At 40.9% G+C, this 23,526-nt stretch overlaps 1 protein-coding gene across 9 annotated transcripts in view; it reads right to left on the bottom strand.

Moving 5' to 3' along the window:
- Positions 1-20,940, bottom strand: part of LOC120862757 (synaptotagmin binding cytoplasmic RNA interacting protein) — a 27,112-nt gene extending 6,172 nt beyond the window's left edge. The window contains exons 1-10 of one of the 9 annotated variants that reach the window (XM_040238854.1): positions 20,826-20,940; positions 18,361-18,520; positions 17,539-17,657; positions 17,318-17,425; positions 14,565-14,678; positions 14,289-14,465; positions 5,421-5,556; positions 4,241-4,446; positions 1,601-1,750; positions 1,163-1,284 (exon numbers count right to left, since the gene is read on the bottom strand). In XM_040238854.1, coding sequence (XP_040094788.1) covers positions 1,163-1,284; positions 1,601-1,750; positions 4,241-4,446; positions 5,421-5,556; positions 14,289-14,465; positions 14,565-14,678; positions 17,318-17,425; positions 17,539-17,657; positions 18,361-18,508 — 1,280 coding nt within the window. In that variant the 5' untranslated portion in view covers positions 18,509-18,520; positions 20,826-20,940. Of the gene's footprint in view, positions 1-1,162; positions 1,285-1,600; positions 1,751-4,240; positions 4,447-5,420; positions 5,557-14,288; positions 14,679-17,317; positions 17,426-17,538; positions 17,658-18,360; positions 18,521-19,892; positions 20,445-20,825 lie in introns of those variants that run through there. The other 8 variants (XM_040238852.1, XM_040238849.1, XM_040238853.1 and 5 more) reach the window with 8 other exon arrangements.
- Between the last annotated feature and the right edge of the window lie 2,586 nt (positions 20,941-23,526).

Raw genomic sequence — 23,526 nt, 5'->3', positions numbered from 1 at the left:
TCACCCTTCATCTATCAAGTCAGAGCTGTTAACTGCTCTAATCACTTACCCAATGTAATCTCCTATACTTACATTCTGCTGCTGCATTAAAAAACCATAACCATTTAATTGTCTTGTGAAAGAGACATGATAAAGTTATTTTCACTGCATAGAGTATACTCAGGGATTTTAGATGGAGCATTAATTAACTCCTCCTTCAAAACCTATCTTAATTAGTAATCTTTTTTATACTACCACCAGCCCTATAAAAGCACATGTTTCTTTAGTCCTAGGGCAAGTACAGAGAGATTACCTGGATATTCATAGTACAAGACATCGTACATAATTTAATCTGTTCCCCTTTTAAAATTAAAGAAACTGAGGCTCAGAACTTGCCAACTACAGAAACTGAAATTTGAATGCTTCCTTGATCACGAAACAGAAGTTTCCCCTACAAGGGCAACAGACAGAAAACTCACCTGAGATATAGTTAAGTTCAGTGATTACTGTTCTTGCCATAAAGCAATGATTACCCCTCTTCCTCCTTAGAAATCAACTACCAATTTTTTTTTTACACTGCAAACTTCATTCTTACCTAGCTAAAAGTTTCCTTCACTGTCCTAATAAGCAGATATCCTTAAAAGATCCAATTTATACAATGCATTTACATATTTGTTTTCCTACCTCAATATTATGCTATTTGGTTATTTTATTAACTATACAATGATTTTGTTTTTCAAAACCCACGCTTAGTATATGAAATGCTTCAGATGCCAGTAATGGGCACTATGTATTGGTAAAGAACTCTCTTTTTAGTACAAAGGAAGCAGAATCTTAATTGGCAATTTGTACTTCTTCCGCAGAGAAAAAAACCCACCATTTAACTAAATATTCTGTCAAGACTTTGGGATTGTTAATATTTAACATACATATTCAGGAGCACATTCTATAAAATATAATAAAGAATATCCTAGATTGATTTTTCACTTCTATGCAATGGCAAGAACTCAATAAATATTTCTTTAGATTCTCGGCATTTATCTTTGACTCAAAGCTTTCAAGTCAAACTTCAAGTCTTCTTTAAAAGGTAAAAAGCATGCTATGGATTTGTTTTAAACAGGTTTGAGGAACATTTGTTATTCACTAGTTAATCAATATTAAAATCTGTACAACTTTCACTTACATTTGATTCTTTGCAGCTTGCCTCTGAGCTTTTCTTTCTTTCCTTTTCTGATCTGGTGGCTTAGCAAAAACAATTTCAATATTTTCTCCCTCCAAGTCTTTACCATTCATTTCTTCCATAGCCTTAAAAAAATTAGGTACTGATGAGTACAAGAGACCTTTCACAATTGTGATTCATTTAAAGTTAAAAAGAAAAATCATTTATCATTAATCTCAGGAGGATGAAACAAAACAGGATTCTGATTTAAAAATCCAGCTCTTTAATGAGTATTTTTGACTTAGTTTAGTGAGGCAATCTCCTAAGGCCAGTAAAGGTTAATTTGAGCAGATTACACGACCTCTGAGTTTCCTTCAATTTTCTAAAACCTTCTGATTTTAGGATAACTAAAAATCATTAGCCGTTAATTAGATACCTATGATTATTCCCCCAGTCATTTACCTTGACAGCACCATCTCGTTCATCGAAATGAATGAAAGCATAATCTTTTAATTTCTTCACTCGTTCCAGTTTCCCAAACTGACTAAATGCCTTTTCTAAAATCTCTTCTGTTACAGTATTAGCCAGGTTGCGTACAAACAGCACTTTTACCTGAAATTTAAGAAACAAAAGCTTCTATATACTTCCAAACAATTAAATTTCCAAGATGCCACCACCCCAACCCTACAAACTTAACTTTGGTCACAATCCATTAGAAATATAAACTAGACTAAATTTTCAACTCATTTGGGCAAACATTAAGGAGCTACTGAATTTAATGGGCAAAATTCTAAACAAAGATACACAGACAGTGACTAAGCATAAGAAGAGATGCTCAGTATCACATATCACATGTCATTAGGGAATTGCAAATTAAAACAGTGAGATATCATTACAAACTATTAGAACGACCAGCCAAAATACAAAACACTAACACCATCGAATGCTGTTGAGAACGCTGAACAACATATTCACCGCATTAGAATGCAAAATTATACAATTTTGGCAGCTTCTTACAAAACTAAACTTACTTTTGTACCATATGATCCACTAATCACACTCCTTGGTACTTACTCAAAAGAGGTGAAAACATGTCCACACAAAAACCTGCATATGGATGCTTAGTACACCTTAATTCATAATTGCCAAAACTTGGTAACAAAGCTGTCCTTCAGTAGGTGATTGGATAAACTGCAGTTCATTCAAACAATGGAATATTACTTAGTACTAAACAAGAAATGAGCCATCAAGCCTTGAAAAGACATGGAGTAAAAGAAGGTATCTTAAACGGTTACATTCTATATGATTCCAACTATGTATGTGACATTTGGAAAAGGACAAAGCTATGGAGATAGTAAAAAGAGCAATATTTGCCAGGAATGAAGGAGAAGAGATGAAGAGGCAACCATGGAGAATTCTTAAGGCAATAAAAATATTCTGTATGAGACTATGATGATGGACACAAGACATACATTTGTCAAATCTATAGGATGTGGAACACCAAGTGAATCCTAATGGAAAGACTGAATTATAAACCTTTTAGTTTAGATCACTGATTACAACAACGTACCACTCTAGCAAGGATACTGATAGTGGGGGGATGTGCAGGTATGGTGGCAGGTGTGCGTGGGAAACCACGGTACTTGCTGCTCAAAAAACAAAACACGCTATGCACAGTATTTCCTGAAGTGAAGTGAGAGTCGTTCAGTCGTGTTCGACTCTTTGTGACCCCATGGAATTCTCCAGGCCAGAATACTGGAGTGGATAGCCTTTTCCTTCTCCAGGAGATCTTCTCAACCCAGGGATTGAATCGGGGTCTCCTGCATAGCAGGCAGATTCTTTACCAGATGAGCCACAAGGCAAGTCCTAGTACTTTCCATTAGTTATTATTTTACAGCCAAAGTGATTTCCTAATAGTGTGAATACTACTCCTGCTAAGTTGCTTCAGTCGTGTCCAACGCTGTGCGACCCCATAGATGGCAGCCCACCAGGCTCCCCCATCCCTGGGATTCTCCAGGCAAGCACACTGGAGTGGGTTGCCACTTCCTTCTCCAATGCATGAAAGTGAAAAGTGAAAGTGAAGTCACTCAGTCATGTCCAACTTTTCATGACCCCCATGAACTGTAGCCTACCAGTTTCCTCCATCCATGAGATTTTCCAGGCAAGAATACTGGAGTGGGGTGCCATTTCCTTCTCTAAACGTGAATACTATGCCATCTTAAAAAACAGCTGAACTTAACAAAGCAAGTCAAAACTAACTGAAACCCTTCATAGAGAAGAATATTCAAAGCATTAAGATAAATTCTTCCAATCCTGAAAGATCCTGGCTAAAAAATATTATCACTTCCTCCTAAAATACCTGAAGTAGCATCTGAATTTCTTAATCTAGAGGGCTAACTAATGAAAGCTTAATAAGCCAAACAAAAAAAGAATGAATCCTAAGTATCTCTGTCCTCAAGAATATTTACTGTTTAATATTCACAACTGATACCTCACACTCCTTTCCTTATTTAAGTGAACTCACTCTATTTGCTGGCCTATCACCATTAAAGAGGATTCTTAAAAAGACAAAGGGTGGAGTAACTTAACTGTGAACTGCACTGGTAAAGTGGTGAAGTGTTGACTCAAGAAATATTTGTTCTCATAGATGTCTCAACTGACTGCTGAAGCAGGATACCTAATAATAGCTAAACCTTGTAACTGCAGCAGCTCTGCTGAGGCCAGTACAGTTCACTATTTTTAGGAGTAGAACTTTTAACATAAAAACCATGTAATCAAATGGCACCATTCTCAAAAACTTACAGCAATTGCTTTTTGAATCCACACAAAAATGAAAGTCAGTCATCTCCTCAGCATGTAGGCGAACTACTTCATGAAACTAACGATGCTACACAACTATCGCTGAGGGTCCATGAATAATTTCTAAATTCACCCTCCATGCACTTGTTATTTATTTCTGGTGTGTGGCCTTTAACACAGAACACTTCTCTCACTTTCAAAGCACAGTTTAAAAAAGCACACAAAGTTTTCCTCCACTCTCTAAAGCCTTCTGCTGCTCCCACCAACACCACACAAAAAAAATCTTAACCCAACTGTCATTACCTTTGCCATAACCTCAGGATCAGGATCTTCTATAGGATCAGCCCATTCAACAGTTCCAACATTTCCCCAGACCTTGACTTTACCACTCATTAACCTACGTCTTGCCTGGGCAGCTGTTTTGTGATCTTCATATTCAAGAAAACAAAAGCCTCTGTTTTTTTTCTTGTCATCTGGTTGGTGGTATAAAATGACGTCTGTAAGACCCTCTGAAAGGAAGCAACCATTCCAGGGAAATTAGATAAAATAAGCAGACCAAAAGACTTTTTTGCTAATATTATACTTAAATATCAAAATGAAAACTAATCTCTTATCTTTACAAGAGATAATATACTGAAAATATTGGTCCAGATATATTTTAAAAAATACTAAAAATTCTGTCCAGCTCAAAAACACTGGTCCAGATAATTTACCTAATCCACACTTTCCCAAGTATTCCTAATGCAAAAATCTCCATTAAAAAAAAAGGGTACCCTTTCTACTTAGACCTGAGGACTATTCTGCTTCCATTAATTAGACAACAGAGAGGCATGAAATCTTTACAAAACTGTTTTAGGAAAACCAGAAATATAAAATGTTTCATCCCATCCAAGTAAAACCTAATTTTTAATGGCACTCTCCTGGCCTCAGATATGCGTATGTTTATGTCAAATGAAATAAACTATCTTAGTATTGTATAAGGATTTCAAATGAATAACAGGCTGGTAATTTGCTAAATATATTCTAGGCAGATAAAATTGTTTTCTTATAAAAGCCTGTCACTTGGAAACTTAAATCCAAAGACAATGTAGACTCTGCTTATAGCAAGAGTACTCACTATTCCTATAATTTGGAAATTCAAGTCATTACCTATCAAATATTTTTACTAAGAATGTCAACCAGCACCTTAACATGCATAAAAACACACAAAGAAATACCATCTTCCAAAATAGGAAGCACAACAATGATTGTGCAGATTGAGTTCAAATCCCAGACATATTCCTTACTATCTAACATTCAGCAAGTTACTTCCCAAAACCTTCTGATTCCATGTCTGAAATATGCAGATACCTATCTTATATGACTACAGAAAGAACACAATGAGTCAATAAATGTAGTGCTTAAAACAGTGCTTGGCAAGTAGAAGTATGCAATTACCTTAAGCATTACAACTTGCACCTCCTTCCAAATAAATCCAACTTACCTGTTACTTTGCTAAATTCTTCAAGAATCTGTTCCTTGGTTTTACTCTTAGGAATAGAGCCCACAAAAAGCCTGTTGTTGGCAACCGAGATGCAGACACCAATGTGTTTTCCAGAACGAATTTCGTGATTATTATACTGAAAGGGGGAAAAGTGCACCGTTTTAAAAATACTTAAAATATCCTATGACAGGTGCTTATTACAGAAAGACACACAAATCCCATACACAAAAGCAAGATCTTTTAACAAACTAAGAACTCAACACTTAAGTTTATCAAGTATCCTTTAAAAAAATTATAATCTGAGACATAGAAGACTGTAACAACAAAACATTGATCACGTTAATGAACTAAACCAAAAATTGTCAAGTCCTTGAAATTTAGCAAATCTGATAAGAATCAAATCTGTAAGCGGCTTAAATTCCAAATTACTGATTACACAATACTTTGTTTTCTACTTAAATGCATCCTGCTAACTATTTCCATGTAAGGAAAATGGATTCAAATTGTCAACAAGCTTTCTGCCTTTTTGTTAATCAGCACTTCAATCTTATTTTTTCATCTCCCCTAACCACTCATAAAGTTACAATAATGTTCTTCAGCTTCAAATCCTTAAGTCTAAAAGGAGAACCTCACTATTCTGAATCTGGCTCTACATTTCCCCCCCCATTTCATTTTCATCAAGCCTATGATAAAATTGGAGAAAGACAAGTAGATTATGGTATAAATATAGAAACAACTATAAAACTATAGTAAAATGTAAACAATCTTCAAGTGACCCTAAATCATAAAACCCAAAAAGCTCCTATCCCTGTTATTCTGATTCTTGTGCAACAGGTACATAAGATACAAGTGAAGGAAATAAAGCTAAGTCAGAAAATTGATTCCTCACTGTCCCTTTCTCCATTATCTCCAGGTATTCAAAATTAAACATGAAGTTCAAACATCTTTCCCTCCAGTTCACAACAGTTTCGTAGTTTTTACCCCCAATGACTCAGTTCACACTTGGCCAAATCTCTGGTCATCATTTTGAACTGTGGTGTTAGAGAAGACTCTTGAAGAATCCCTTGGACTGCAAGGAGATCAAAGCAGTCAATCCTAAAGGAAATCAGTCCTGAACATTCACGGGAAGGACTGATGTTGAAGCTGAAACTCCAATACTCTGGCCACCTAATATGAAGAGCTGACTCATTGCAAAAGACCCTGATGGTGGGAAAGAGTGAAGGCAGGAGGAGAAGGAGACAACAGAGTATGAGATGGTTGGATGGCATCACCGACTTGATAATGTGAGTTTGAGTAGGCTCCGAAGCCTGCTGTGGTGCAGTCCATGGGGTCGCAAAGAGTGGGTGACTGAACTGACTGACTGGTTATCATGATTCCAAGATTACCTCTATTCTTTACACTTATGCCAGAGACATTTTTTTTTTTAATCACAATTTTGCCTATGGGGAAAAAAAATATCCCATCAGCAAAACAAAGTTCAAATAGCCGGACATTAGCAAGTCCATCCTAAAATTCCTCCCACTTCTTCGCTTTCTCCACACTAGTAATCTTGGTTAATGATGTCAGTTCTTATACTGCTACGCCTCTGAATATAATGCTTTCCCTGAAACTTCAACATCGAAATCTCTTCTGCATACCTGTATATTTGAGCTCAACTAAATACTTTGCAATCCCTAAATTCTATAAGGATCAATAAAAACACCCTTCTGTGTTAACACAGATCAGTAGTTCTCAACAGGTGTAGATTTTGCCCAGGGAGGGAGGAGGCACATTTGACAATGTCTAGAAAGGTTTTGGTCAACTAGACCTAGTGGCTTAATGGTGAAGAATCCACCTGCCAGCGCAGCAGAGGCAGGTTCCATCCCCTGGAGAAGGAAACGGCACCCACTCCAGTCTCCTTGCCTGGGAAATCCCATGGACGGAGGAGCCTAGTGGGCTACAGTCCCTGGGTCACAAAAACAGTTGGACACGACTGAGCGACTATAAACAGGCAGATTTGGGTCAACTAGAGGTGGGACTTGCTGTTAGTATTTAGTGGGTAAGAAGAAGTCAGAGATGTTACCAAACATCCTATAATTCACAAAACAGCCCAGCATAATAGCTATCTAGTCTAAAATAGTGCCGAGGTTAAGAAACACCGCCCTGGACTTTGTTTTCCCATACTATTTGTATTTAGACCAAACACCTCTTAAAAGTAGAAATACACAGTTATCTGCAGATAGTAGACCTATGGTTGAATGTATCATTGCATGGGATTATGGACAATGAGACTACAATATTCCACCACACAAGTAAGTTAATCTAAGAACACAATAAACTATTTAAGACATGTACATTCCCTAGATTTTTACACATAAGCATCAAATAGCCAGCCTTAGCAACAAATCAATGACTTTCAATTTGGTCATTTAGTCTATAATTCCAGAAGTTGACAAAAAAAAAAAACTAAAATCAGGGGGGTGGGGGGAATGGAATACAAAGTTTTAAAAGGAAAAGAGAGAAAGAGGAGTTACTTTGAAGATAACAGAATTTGGTATCACTTTCCTTTTTTTGTATTTTTGTTTTCAAAATATTCTAAGACCAGGGGCTATGTACTTAATAATGCTGCTTCAAAATGGTGATAACTGTTGCCATTATTTTCTATATAAGCAAAGTTTCTTCCCTTCTAACCTATCCTCACTAGCCCTCCTCTGGTTAATCAAGGTAGGGTAGGTAGAAGGTATTTAAAATGACAGTAGTCTAGAGAAGGCAATGGCACCTCACTCCAGCACTCTTGCCTGGAGAATACCACGGATGGAAGAGCCTGGTAGGCTACAGTCCATAGGGTCGCTAAGAGTCGGACATGACTGAGCAACTTCACTTTCACGCATTGGAGAAAGAAATGGCAACCCAATCCAGTGTTCTTGCCTGGAGAATCCCAGGGACAGAGGAGCCTGGTGGGCTGCTGTCTGTGGGGTCACACAGAGTCGGACAGGACTGACGTGACTTAGCAGCAGCAGTCTGAAGAACAGTCAGACCCGGTGGGTTCCCCGGTAACATCAGAGGTAAAGAACCTGCCTGACAGTGCAGGAGATGTAAAAGACACAGATTTGATCCATGGGTGGGGAAGATTCCCCCAGAGAAGGAAATGGAAACCCACTCCAGTATTCTTGCCTGGAGAATTCCATGAACAGAGGAGCCTGGTGGGCTACAGTCCATGGGGTCCCAAAGAGCCAGACACGACTGAAGCAACTTAGCATTCATTCATTCAGTCTGACCAATAGGAAGCTATGAATATTTAGCAGGATTTATAAAGAAAACTGTAACTCTTTATCCACATTTTAATTTAAAAAACGGAAACATTTTTACCTGACCCATAGAGAGTAAACTGGCTCTCCAATGAAGACATTAAAGGAAAAAAAGACTCTCTGGGCATATTGTCCAAATAAAGCAAAAGTAAAGATTTTCAAAGCACTATCTGCATCTACAGATTAAGCATGCACTTTTACATGTATATTTGAATTAACTTTTCTTACTCTAGCATTTGTAAGGCCAATCTATCATCTTAAAGTCAAAATTAAACTTTACATCCTAGCAAGTGAGTAACAGTGACTGAGATGGTAGAAAGGCATTACAAACAACTGTTCTGATGGTTACTAGAGATTCTAATTTAATGCTGATAAACCCTTACTCTCAAGGGTTAAGTAATCAGGACTATATGATGGTATCAAGATAAACAAAAAAATGTGGTCTTTTCCAAACTCTAGGAAAGTTGGCACTGAAATTAGCCAGTTTTAGAAATCTAGCTTTCAGATCCAGTAGCACAGTGAGGTAATCAAATAAAACAACGATGAACCAATATAGTTTCAGTATTTCAGAACACCAAAATGAGTTGTACAGCCTGGAACATTCTCATCACCCAGGCTCAAAAACACCAAGTCACTCTTTCCTTGCCTCATAGCCAATCAGTCAACAAATCCCCAGAAACTCAGCAACCTCAGATTTGGAATCTGATCCAGAAGTAGTTGCTCAGTCCTAACTCTCCTTATAGCAGCGAAAACGGCTGCCTCCCAAGCCTATCCACTTAAGTCTGCTTTACACTGAGTCAAACCTACTTCCCTAAAAATTCTCCAATGAATCTATTTCCTCCTCCAAATGAGGCACTTCACATACCTACACACAATGCTTACGACTCAGTCCTCTTTGCTTGGCTAATCATTCCTTCTCTGAAATTGGAAAGTGCCTCCCGGAGTGTCACAAAATAGTGACATTCATAACACAATACAAATGCAGGCTAAGAATGAGGAGTCTAGAGTAAGCTAGAGACTATTCTAACACTTCTAAACACCGGCTTCTATAACACGCAGTCCAAGATTATCTCAGCTTATTTGGCAATCATACCACACTACTGACACCCTATAGTTCACTTGTGAGTAAGTTGTGTATAGGACTTGACTTTCAACACCACTCAATTCAACCCTTCTGATATAAACTACTGTCCCAGGCTATCAAAATCTTTTCAGATCCTTATTTTGTCATCCCCCATGGCATTTATCACCACACGCAAATTCAAGTCACCAAACATTTCAACCAGTCCCAACTATACCCTCATTCAAATCACTGATAAGGAAAAAAGAAATACCACCTATAACATATTTACATTATGCAACCTACACCAACGCTCAAACCTTCAATGGCACCATGCAACTCAGTCCAGTAGTCAACGACTACTGCCTTTTAGCATTCACTTAAACAAGTTTCATCTTTCTTCCCACAAAACACTGCTTCAACTCAATTCATCTATTTCCTTCACTTCCCTGCCTACTCAAACTTCTTTAGGACAAAGCCTTCTCTAACAACCCCAACTCAAAGCAATCTATCCCTTCATCCTTCCTTTACCTTGTGACCCACCAGCTTCCACTTAATTAACTGTAGTTAGCCTCTCATGTTCCAGAAACCCCAAGGTCAAGAACTGAATCAAAGTACTTGTACGCTCATAGTAAAAGTTTTCACGTTATTCACAGTAAACATTTGCTAATTGCTACTTAAAATACTTTGTGGACATCTCTTGTCAGCTGCATTCATCGAAGTGGTTGTACACTGGTGTATACAACCACTGTGGTGAATAAACCATCGGTGGCTATTAAAGTCACAAATCTTAACATGTAAATGTAGGTCAGTATTCCAGTCTTCCAAGAAGTTTTTTCAGTAAGACACTTCCACTGTATTGGACCATAATGGGAAATTGCAAAGCCAGCTGCCTTGGGCTCCAGTTCCAGAAGCACACATACAAATACACACCTGCCTGCGTTCCTCTTGGACTCTGTGCCACCACCAAATGCTACAGAGGACAGAGCGTCACCCTCCCCATGAATCTACATTAATCCCGAGGGCTGATGGCAGCAAAGAGTAACTGCAAATGAAAGCTAGAAAATCTTTCACTAAGACGGCACTGGTCAGCCCGTCAGGTGATCTATCCAGTACCTATCCTACAGCGGCACTGTTCCGAATGTCAGGGACGCAGAAAGAGAGTAAAGTCTCTGAAGGGAAGAGTAATGCAAAGAATCCTACAAAGTCAAGAAATAATTTAAGTACATCAAGTATTATTTTTTTTAATCATGTTCAGTACACTGTCACGGGGCAACTGGGTAGTAAACCTTTATTAGAAAGGCCCTCTAAGAAAATCTGATTGATAAGGCAGCAGCTGGGCTAACTGGAAGAAGTGATGGAAAGCACAGAAGGCAACCTTGAGTTGGAAATGGTCATAGCTTTCGAGGAGGACAAAAAAGGCAAAGTATGGATGGAACAGTAATAAAGAAGAGTAGAAGGAGAGAGGTTAAGCAGAAACTTGATCAGATAGAGCCTTGTTTAGAAGCCATTATTCTCAGGATGGGAATGCTGCGATCTAACCTACATGGCTAAATGATAAGACTGTAAAGGGGCAACGGAAAGCAATGAGACTAGCTAGGACTCTTCAAATGGTACCTTAGACTAGGGTGTTAGCAGGAAGATGGTACAAACTGGTTAGATGCCAGAAATAAATTTGGCAGCAGAGAAGACTCACACTCAACACCTTCTAAGACCACCTAAACCACTGCACAAAGAATCGGGCTCCCTGGCAACATAACATACATTGCTGGTTTAAACTGTTATGTCCAGTTAACAGTAAGAACATGCTAAATAAACTAAACCTGCATGGCCTTGGGCAATCCACCCAGTCTATTTATTCACTGTAGAAAGAAGGTATTTCACTTACCTTGAAGAATGGGTTGCAGTGGTATTTTTTTTTTTTTTGCAGTGGTATTTAAAAGTAATAATGTGGCACAGAGCACAGCTCCTGCGCCTTAACAAGCAACAAGTGGCAGCTATTAAACACCTTCCCACAAATTTAGATCTTGCTTCCGCAGCTAGACTATCATCATTTAGAGATATATTTCCTTATTCCCCCAAATACAAGCAAATGTTAGCTGAAAACAGGGTGACCAAGAAAGAAGTTTGCAGTTGCTTTTAACTTAAGCTGTTAACATCAACCCATTTCTACAAGTAATTCAGATGCAAATTTAAAATCTACATTTTTTTTTATTGGAAGTCACTGTTGCTATATATATCAAAAAATAAGACCAAATATATAAACTATCTCAACCTAAGGTATTTCTCAAGATACTCAAAGTATAGGAAAACAAAAAGTGATGCTGCTTCAATCTTGTCTGATCTATAATCTAAAAAAGACATTTTCTCAACTCTTAATTATGTACAACTAGAACAGTTCAACTATCTTATATTAAAATTTCTTTGATAAAGCTGTAATTCAAGTAGACTTGTGATGACACAACTAGGAACAGTCTTCAAAAAATGGTCCCTTAAAAAATACATTTGGGGTGTTACTCATATCCAGGAATCAAAACAAGATAGCATAAAATATCCAAATCAACTTCAGTTTTTTATTTCTCTAGAATGTTTCATTTCCTCAAAAGCCTAGTCCTTTCTTTTACTGTTGTACTAAGGCAAGTCTCCCAATTCTAAAACCATAATCCTACCTATGGTAAAACATCTTTTCAGAAAAAGCCATAAGAATACATCCAATTCATCCTACTACTAAGACTATCTTTAAAAAGACACTAAAATGCAGAGCCTCCTATTGATTAGAGAGCAAAAAGTAATTATTCCCCCAGATAAGGACTCAAATTCAAATCCAGAAAAAAAATGTAAAAACATTTGTTTAGGACAAGAACTGTTCCTAGACCAATCAAAATAGCTGTTTGGCTATCTGGAAATTTCTGCGTTACAGTCAAAAACTTAACTACGTTATTAAGACTACTGTAAGCCTACAGCAATGCAATTTTGGACTATATTATGTTAAGCGAAGGCAACTGCCCAAACTGAAACATATTTCATGTGTATTTACTGGCACTCAAAATTGTCATGTTAAGACTGGATTATGTATCTTCTTCTAATTATGTTTCTTTACTATAAGGATTCTGAACATCACCTAGAAATATTCTAGTGAGGACCTACTATAATTGGTGTCTTTTGGCAGCGAAAATTTAGTCAAGTATTGGTTTAATAATTCCTATTAGAAATATTAATAAATACATGTATCATTACTTGTAACATTAAGTAATCACACCACTAAACAAAACTAAGCTTTATGTAATACCTAGTAAGTAAACTGGGTCTGACATCATTAAATTCTACACGAGCTTTTTATAGTGAGATAAGATAGCTCATTGCCTTCTCAATCACTCTACATTTCCACATTAAAACTTGCTGCTACTTTACTACTATCTGGCAAAATGTTCTTTTAGATTCAGCTGGATGATTTCTACAGTTTATCTTTCCAGAACCCTAAAAAGTCCTCAATTTTACTTGAACTGTTTAAACTAAAATCTTAACAGTTCACAGTTACCACTGAATGGAACGCTAGAGAGCTATATACTCTCCCTTCTGTAACAGCATCCTTGGAAAGAAGGGAAAAGTCAGCCTTGATTTAAACAGAAATACCCCAAATCCTGAATTCTTTATTCTTCCCAAGTAGCATAGTTTTCTAATGTTAACCTTACAATATTCAATTACCCCAATGGAGAGATGCAAGCTATATAGAAAGCTAAATCAAGTGTATTTGTTTCCTTTTTCTCCTTAAGACTTGCCTTAAAATGTTATATAGATGACAGTGAGGAAAGAAAAAATAAAATTCAGGAATAATCAGTCTAAGAATTTCAGGTTTGCTTAGAATTACCCATATAACACATAAGTCAGACAGTGCAAAACAAACGTCTGCCATAGTGAACCATTTACAAAAGTTCCTCCCCAGCTGCACTTTTTGATATATTTCTTGGATTGAAATTAACTTGACATCTTCAACTACAAAATGTAGAAACCACTTGAGTCACAGAATAAAACTAATTTGAAGGAGTTATATAAGCCGTAACTTGAAATATTAAAATTCTTTAAATTGGGAAAATAACTAGGTCCTCACCTGACATCTGCTATTTTTAAATCAAATACTGCCATTCACGATAAAATCCCTTATTTCATTAACTAAAATGTTATTATCGCAATGTCTTCATGAAACATTTCTTAAAAAGGGATAGCCAAATATGGCCCAACAGGAGCTCTATTACAGTTACTTTCTTACACCTTTTAACATTCCTAAAATTAAAAAAAAAATCACTAAGCCAAATGTTTCAAAGAACCAGTAACTATAACTCCACCATACTACCTTATAGATCCTCAGTCAGTTCAACTATACCCGCAAAAGATACTGCTATAACGTGTACACAGAAAATGTGAAAGACTGCCTAATCAGCACTTCAAAAGCATTCAGTTAACACAATAAGAAAAGGCCTGGCTTTAATTAAAAATAGCAAATGTGAAGACTAAAAAACTCACCAGTTTAACAGCCTCCTGAGCTGCTTCTTTTGTACAAAAAGTGACAAACGCATAACCTCTATTGAGACCTGTTAGTGGATCCATCATTAAACGAAGATCCCATATAGGTCCAGCTTTTTCAAACAATGGAACAAGTTCATCCTCAAACAGATCTCTTGGAATCTTCCCCACAAATATCTGTAAATTAAATAGGCAATAAAAACCATGAAAAATTTCTATAAGAAACCAGACACATGTACATTTACTACAAAGGGTACAAGTTTTTAGTTTCTTTACCTCAGTGCCAACAGAAGGCTGCTGACCTGAATAAACGGAATCTGGAGGCGGTCCCCCATACTTCCTCTGTCCAGTGGTCACATCGAGTGTGTAGCCTGTTCTTTCCAAGAGTGCCTTAAAAAGTTCAAAATATCATTAATATATTTCATTCATAAGACCACACCCATGCAGCAAGCAGTTATGAAAAAATTTTGTTCAAATTTGTTCAATTTTGTTCAAATCTTTCCATTTATGTTGGCAATATTCCCTACTAACAGGTTTTTGTTGTCTGTTTTAGAACTCTTTTAATGTGTGCTTATAATTCATAATATGCCCTAATTTATAAAAGTTTCAGGAACCTGGTCAAATTGTTTTCTGGCCTCCAATTACTGAGTAGTGCTTAGTGAACAACACAAAATATTGATTCATCAACAACTCTCAAGGCAAGGTACATCTATTCCGCCCTTCTAAAAAATGACTGCATAATTAAGCTGAAATTCTCTCCTGAAGGAGGAGGTAGATAACTTATCTCTCCCAAACCTAGCTTTCTTACCCAACAAATTTCCCAGTAATCCACACTCCGAGGTACCTACTGCCATTCTAGGAGTTTCACCAACCTTTACAAATTACACTCCTCCATCTAAATCCACAAACTTAAGAGGAGATGCAGGAAAAATAACCTCTTATTCATTTGACATTCAAGTACCACTCTTCACAGGACAGCATGGATCACTCAGAAAAAGAGCCAAAATGATTTTTGGAAACTTTATGAAACTGCAACACGATATAATCTCTACACATTATCTCCCTAAAAGTGAATTGTTAAAATTTATACAACTTATATTTAACTCAGAGCATAAAAAGATTCTTTTTATCTCTTATTATAAGCAAAAGAGTAGGAAGTAGTCATCCACTGTTAGCCTAAGGAAAAAGTAAGATTATTCCTTTTCCACCATCTCACCCACAACACACAAAACTAGTTTTCTAAATAAAAAGAATCTAATAATTAGCTGATAAACTTTGAAATAAACTAATAGCAAACACATGATAAAACATATCAGAATGCTGTTAAGTGATGGGGGGAGGAGCACTTTAGTCCTTAAATGAAAAAGACTGGACAGATTTTATTTCTACCAACTCTTTGCAACCCCATGGAGGTAGCCTAAAAAGCTCCTCCGTTCATGGAATTTTCCAAGCAGGAGTACTGGAGTGGGTTGCCATTTCCTACTCCAGGGGATCTTCTCAACCCAGGGATCAAACCTGGGTCTCCCACATTGCAGGCACACACTTTACCTTCTTAGCCAAAAGGGAAGCCCTTACTTCTACCCAAAGAACATTAAACAGTTATGGAAAGATACTGTAATTGATAAGAACTCTATTCCTAAACTCACCTAACAAAAAAGTCCACAAGCTGGTACATGTTTTAAGTAGTCTTTTTCTACTATACCCAAATATTTTTGCTTAACAACGCAATATTGGGTTAGTAACAAAAATAAACTCAAATCTCTTACTATCACATAAGCTAAACCATTAAATGGTTCATCTTCCCTTTTTCCCATATGCCATCCCTGTGCTTCTTTCACTTTAATGTTTATATGACCCAAATAGTTTATCTGTTTTATGTCAATCCCTAAAAACAAAAGGAAACACTTATTCCCCCTGAAAAACAGTCTATAAAAATGTCTGATTTCTTGCCACAATTTAAGTCATACTGAAGCTTTACGCCACTCCCTTCCAAAGACAGAACTGAATGTTTCACAAACTAAACTTCCAACTTTTTATAAAAATTTTAATAACTTTCAGTGTAGATTTACTTACAACTGATCTAATTACAATGAGTAACAACTATATATTCCATTTCTTTGGAAAAACTAGATTTATAGTTCAGATACAATTCACTCATTTGAAAGCCTCAATTTTATACATTAACTACTAACTCCATACTTCCCTCTTCCTATACCACTAAAACACAACTGACACCCATCCCTTTCTAATAACTTATTTTCTTAAAACTAGAACTCTTGGTTCAAGAGCAGGGGCACACTATGTTAAGAATACTACATTAAAACTAGTAGGACCATCATACTTTCTATGAACCAAAAAATCAACACAAGTAAAAAAACACAAAGATCAAAAGCTAAGTTGACTTTACTACTATGTGACTTGGGTGATGGCAAAGAAAACTTTTCTCAGCCACAGTTTCTTCATTTACATCTCTACAGTAAACAATTTTTTCATTAAAAGCTGCTTTTAGAAATGAACAAATTAGCCTTAAAAACCCACACTAATGAATGAGGAAGAAGGCAGTGTTAAAATACTAAACTCATTTAATGTGGGGGCTTGAGAATCCTAAGGAAAGCAGTCAACTGCTAAATGCACACTCTCCATCAGTATGGGGTGAGCTGATCCCCTCTCCCTTTTGGTTCCATTGTCAGTTAACCTGGACTTGCAGGTTTCATATGAAAAATATGGTGACTGTATTTCTTTAAATATTTTATTTAGAATACCAACATCACAGATTTAGGAAAGAATACATGGATAACAGGAAAAATTTCAAAGCTGTTTAGAAACAGAAACTGTTAAAGGCAGGACACTTCAAAAAATAGTAATGAGGAAACATTAACAAATTATCTCATGGTCATTAACTCTCAACATTACAGCACACACACAAGGAATAATTTCACACCCAAGGAGTATTTACCCAAGCTAGAAAATAGTCAAAACAACAAACAAAAAACTGAAAGGAGTAAAAAAGAAACTTTTCAAAGACATACCTTAATTTTTGCTTCATCTGGTCCTTTGCTAGAATCTGCAACTTTGGTCCCCTGTTTTTCTCTCTGCCTATAAGTCTTCATGACTCCACATAAAAAGGCACTTTTGTTCTGCGAAGGAATTTTCCAATTATTTTCAAGAGTAAGTCTTAAATATACCTAACTGAATAAAAGTCGAAACTACTCTTTTTTTTTTTTTAACACTCACACCAAATTAACATTACCTGAACATGAGAGAGATCACTGTCTTTAAACTGCTGAAGAACTGCCAATGCGCCGTCTTCATTGAATTCTTTTAAAGCTTCGATAGCTCTTTCATCTAAATCGCTATGTGCCACCAGCCCTGGAGAAGAAAAAACTTAATTAGTTGTCAACTTTTAATATTTTTAGAAAGTTTTTTTTAAAAGACCATGTTTGCCAATGCAGGTGCTAACTACAAATTCTTCCATTCCTCCTTATCTATACAATGAAAAACACACATAGCTTAGCCATTATGAACTAAAGAAGGCCTCTCAACCATACTTAAAATAATGAGTCAACTTTTTTTATCTTATCCTAAGTCAGGCAGTTCTGAACACCGAGTATTTCTAAGGTAAATACATAGTCTTACAAATTCTAAAATCAACCAACAAAGTACCAAGCATGACACAGGAACCTCCACTCAATTTCAAATACCACTAAAAAAAGCAACAGCCACACCGAGACAGACAGACTACAAGTCTACAATTACCAAGTTATTTAACCAGAATCCTACCATAAAAATACCCCCAAAAGTCACACAGCCTGCTCCCAACATTCAACAGCTGTTGCTACCTGCTACCATCATATACTTAACCATCTGGCCATCCAGCCTTTACCACCTAACCCTTCCTTCTTCCCTCCCTCTACACACCTTAACCTCTAGTTCACAAGAGCCTACTAGCACAACAAGGCAAAACTCCAGGTCCCACACTTCTTGGAAACCACAAAAAGTTGCTATTTTAGTTCAAAGCCAGAAATCCAATAGAAAAATTTCATAATATAATTTTGCAAGTGTTAGTTCTTACCTGCAACGTAAATTTCATCTAGTTTTTCAGCAACTTTCTGTGGTAAACCAGCATCAAGCAATGTCTGAAAATTTTCTGAATGGATAACTGCAGAAGTAGTATCCATGGGCTCTTCAGTACCATTTCCATTAACATGTTCTGTAGCCATGTTTCCAGAGATCTGTTCAAACGCAATAAGCAAAATTAAACTAGGGTCTTCAAAGAGGGTAGGACAATATGAGAGCCCCAATCTTGACTTTCTCTACCAATTTCTACACCAGAAAGCCTATACATCCCTTTAAACAGACCTTACTTTAAAGTCACTGTCGCCTGACAAGCCAGATTTGGAGCGCGGGGCACCGAAGGACGGATCCACTACGTTTTTCCTTAGCACCACCCCTGACTCACCTGCTAACACTCCCTAGGAAAAACCACATTACAAATGGAGCCCAACCAGCACGAGGACAAGCCAGCGTGCCACATGCAACTGTGCCCGTACAGAGAATGAGGTGTGTGTGGAGCAAGCAAAGCTGGGCTTTTCCCTCTCAAAGGTAAACCCCCAAAGTGCGCGCTTTTCCCGCCTGCCGCTTAAAGATCAGTAACAACAGCCAGCGAAGAACAAAGCGCTCACACAAGCTACCTTCCCACCTCCCCGCTTCTCCACCCTTCACCCCCGCACCCCAAAGCCCGCCCCCGACTCCGCACCCAGAGCGGCAGCCTCACCGCCGCGGCCACCGGGAACCCATTAGAAACACGTGCTCCGCGCCTTCAAATGTCCTACAACTTCCTTCAACGGCAACCCACCGAGTCCCAGGCCAAGACGACCGTCACCAGCTCCCGACAGCAACCCAAAGCCGCAGCCGGAGCCCCCAGCCAGCAGCAGCAGCAGCAGAACCTCGCCCCTCGACACCGAGGCCGCGGCGGCGCCAGGCCACAGGCTCTCCCCGCCCCCCAGCGCCGCCGTCTCGGCCGTGACACATGGCTCTCTCTCTGCCCCGGGCGCCGGCGACCCCTGGCCGCCCGCGCGCCCAGCCGAGACGTGAGCCGTGGCGCACGGTACAAGCCCCCACCCCTGGCCGGTCCTGGCAGTGACTGCGAGGCGCGGGCCGCCGGTGCCACCCGCGGGCCGGGGCCGGCAAGCCGGCGGCATGAGGGCGTTCCGCGAACTGCCCCATGCCCGCCAGACCCCAAGCACCACCCAAGCCCGCCGCGCGGCTGCGGGACGGAACCGGCTCCTCTCCGCCCACTCCCGCGCCGCGGCGACGGCCACGACAGCACCAACTCCGCCGCCGCTCGCTGTCCGCGCGGGCCACGGGGCCGCCTCCTCCCTGGAGCGCCGCAGACAAAGCCCGAACAGCGGCAGCACATGGAGAGGAGGAGGAAGTGACGGCGCGGGCCGCGGCCTACTCCCGAGCAGCCCCAGTCAACGTGCTCCCCTCTCCCTTGGAATCCATTTTCCAGAAAAGCCGGTTTCTCCCCGCACCGCCCTCCCCCAGCTCACTCCACAATGTCACGGAGCTCCCTTCCCAGACCCGGGTCCCAGCGGTCGTTACCTCCCCGTTGGGCTGCGGCGGAGGAATCCTGTCCGAGGAGATCCGGTTGCGGGCAACGCGTGCTCGCTGCTCCCTGTGTCCGGCGCGAGTGGAGCTGTTGTAAAATGGCGGCCGAAGCTCACGCCGCTGGCAGCAAACCCGATCCAGTTCCACTCGCCTCCGAGCGCGCTCCCGGTGCGCGCGCGCGCCTCCGCGTGACCCCCCCTTCCCTCCCCTCCCTCGCGCGTCCGCTTCTCTCACTCACTCTCTCAGCTTCTGCCCTCCTCCAGCTCCTCCTTCTCCTTCTCCCACCACCACCAGTCTCCGTCAGCCCTCTTCCCTAGGCCCTTCTTCTTCCCCTCCTTGCTTCTTTCTCCCACCGCTCGCACTGTCGTTCGCGGCCGCTCAGGCACAAGTGGCCGCTCTTCCCCTCCTAGATGCACGCTTGCTCACTCGCTCCCTCCCTCGCTCGTTCTCTCGGCCCCGTCCCCCAGTCCCTGCCGAGTCGGCTCCTCTCTTTCTCTCTCCCGCGCTGACGTGACGACGTAGCCTACGCCTCGGGACGCGCGCCCGCGGGTTCCGCCCCCACTCCCCGCCACCCTCGCTCCTCATCACACGGGAGGGCGCGAGACCCCGCCCTTCCGCTCCGGCGGCGGCGGAGGGGCCAAGAGTGAATGAAAGGCCCGCCCCTTCCCCTCCCGACACTCCCCCTCCCTCTCCCCTCCGGGTGGGGCGGGGCGGGGCGGGACCGGCCGGCTCAGCGTGTCCCACTCGTTCTCCTTTGTCAGGAGACAGGCATCTCCCCACCCCGCCCCGCCCCACCCCCACCGCGGCACCACGCGCACACCACCCCCATCGAGCTCCCGCTCGCCCCACCCCCCATTCAGTCCCGGGCCAGCCGGGAACGGGGCTGGGGGCGCGGAACGCGACCGCAGCTGCCCTGAGAGTACCCACCGGTCCGTGCGCGCCCGGCCCGCGCCCTCGGCGCCGCGGCCGCGTAGCCGTTCCAGGCGGTGTCCACGCCGCCGCCGCCCCGCGCTCTCCTCGCTCGGGAGGCTGCAGGCGCACGTGTCCCCCGGGGCGGGGCGAGGCAGACAATGGAGCGGCGGGGGAGGGGAGCGGCGCGGAGACCCGCGGACCTTTGGTCCACCTGGCTGGAGGGACCCGAGTGCGGGAGTCGCTCCGGGATGACTGGGTCTCCCTTGCTGGACAGTGGGAACTCCCGGGCCCCAGCCCGCGTGGCTTCCCTTGCACGGGAACCTCGGGCGGAGGGAGGGGCGCCCGGGGCTGGGACGAGGAAACCCCAGCTGCTTTTGAAGGGGGACCGGCTGTCTCCAGTGGAGCAAGGAGCTGCTCCCGCCTCGGGATGATACGAAAGCCAGATTTGGAAGCGAAACCGCTGGGTGGTGAAGAGTTGTGCAAGACTCCTTTTCAGTCCCTGGCCTTTTAAGCAGTTACGGGCTTCCTCGCAGCACAGTTTGAGCAACTTGATGCAGCCAAAGCTGCGTGATTTGGGCAACTGTGAGGCACGTATCTGTTTCTTTTCGAAAAACTGAACTGACATTTCTTCTGTAACCGTGTACTAGGTACAAGAAAGACAAGACAAAGGACATTTGAATTTCAGACGCGATGTGGATATTAATTTTACTTAAGCTGTAATGAAAAATAGGAATAGTATCGTTTTAATTAAAAAGCAAGCTTATTTTTAAGCGCTTACTGGTTCCCTTAGCAATCTATTCTATGACGACAAATCAGCGGTGCAAGAAAAAGTTAGGTGACTACTCTTCAAAGTGCTTAAACACATCATATGTCAAATTATTCTCATTGGTGCCTGGATGAAGATATAAAAATTTTTAATTTGACAAGACCTGCCACACTGTTCAAAGATCTGAGCTCTTCATTACCTAAAATTTCTTACTGTCATACCTGGTCCTGCTATTTTATTCAGTTAATTCAGCAATAAGGGTTTTAGTTCATAATTTGAAGGTCGTAGATAATGTTATAAATGAAAACAACCAAAATGTTTAATACAAAAATACAATCAAAACTGAGCAATCCTATACATTAAAGTATGAAAATAATCCATCTAACCATCCAACACTTTCTTTTAGACTTTTCTGAAGATCAACTTTCCTTTAGAAGAAGAAAAAGAAGAAAAGTGCCTTTACCTAAGTAATGTCGTCCACCAGCTGACCAGATCCCCCAAATTGAAATCTCTAGTTCTTCTTCCACCCGGAATTCCTTTGTCTAACCCACCCACCCCCAGACCTTTATGTGGGCGTTAAGTTCAGTTCAGTGGCTCAGTCGTGTCCGACTCTTTGCGACCCCATGAATCACAGCACGCCAGGCCTCCCTGTCCATCACCATCTCCCAGAGTTCACTCAAACTCAGGTCCATCGACTCAGTGATGCTATCCAGCCATCTCATCCTCTGTCGTCCCCTTCTCCTCCTGCCCCCAATCCCTCCCAGCATCAGAGTCTTTTCCAATGAGTCAACTCTTCACATGAGGTGGCCAAAGTATTGGAGTTTCAGCTTTAGCATCAGTCCTTCCAAAGAACACCCAGGACTGATCTCTAGAATGGACTGGTTGGATCTCCTTGCAGTCCAAGGGACTCTCAAGAGTCTTCTCCAACACCACAGTTCAAAAGCATCAATTCTTTGGCGCTCAGCCCTCTTCACAGTCCAACTCTCACATGCATACATGACCACAGGAAAAACCATAGCCTTGATTAGATGGACCTTTGTTGGCAAAGTAATGTCTCTGCTTTTGAATATACTATCTAGGTTGATCACAACTTTTCTTCCAAGGAGTAAGCATCTTTTAATTTCATGGCTGCAATCACCATCTGCAGTGATTTTGGAGCCCCCCAAAATAAAGCCTGACACTGTTTCCACTGTTTCCCCATCTATTTCCCATGAAGTGATGGGACCAGATGCCATGATCTTCGTTTTCTGAATGTTGAGCTTTAAGCCAACTTTTTCACTCTCCTCTTTAACTTTCATCAAGATCAACTTTGCAAAAACAGCACAAGATCTTCATCCTAATGATTGGTCTCCAGAGTTCCCACCTCAGTGAGTGTCCGACACTTGCATCCAGCAGCATTAGCTGAACGCCAGATTCATTCAGGACAGTATGTGCTCCCTCAATGGCCCCTCAGTCAAGTTCTGTAAATTTTGTCTTTTGATATATCTGTTTCTTTCTATGTTGCAACCAGGGGATAAGCTACCATCACCTATTGCCTGGACTAATGATACAGCCTGCTGATTCATCCATCCTTGAAGCTTTCCTAAACCGTTCAAAGCTTGTGTGTGTATATGTGTGTGTGTGTCTGTCTGTCTGTCTTTTAGTTGCAAATGACTCTGGAGCATCTGCTTAAAGCCCTTCGTTAGCTTCCCAGTACACTTAGAACCAAATCCTTAACTAGATCAACAAAGCCCTCTATCTGATCTGCCCCACACATCTCCCCAGCCAAATCTCTGCCCCCTTTTGAACTTTCCACTGGCCTTCCCTCAATTCTGACGTTTCTCAGGATGGCACACACTGAGCACCTAGACAGAAACCTGGTCAGAGATGCCCTGAGCAGGCCTGAGAAGAAAGCTGTCAGGCATGCTCTCCAGTTGACATTCTGTTGAGAGAAGCAATAGTATAATTTTC

This window comes from Oryx dammah, unplaced genomic scaffold (genome assembly GCF_014754425.2).
Source record: "Oryx dammah isolate SB20612 unplaced genomic scaffold, SCBI_Odam_1.1 HiC_scaffold_4, whole genome shotgun sequence".
In the NCBI taxonomy this organism is placed as follows: Eukaryota; Metazoa; Chordata; class Mammalia; order Artiodactyla; family Bovidae; genus Oryx; species Oryx dammah.
The sequence above is the reverse complement of the archived record's forward strand: the minus strand, read 5'-3'. Positions and strand labels throughout refer to the sequence as shown.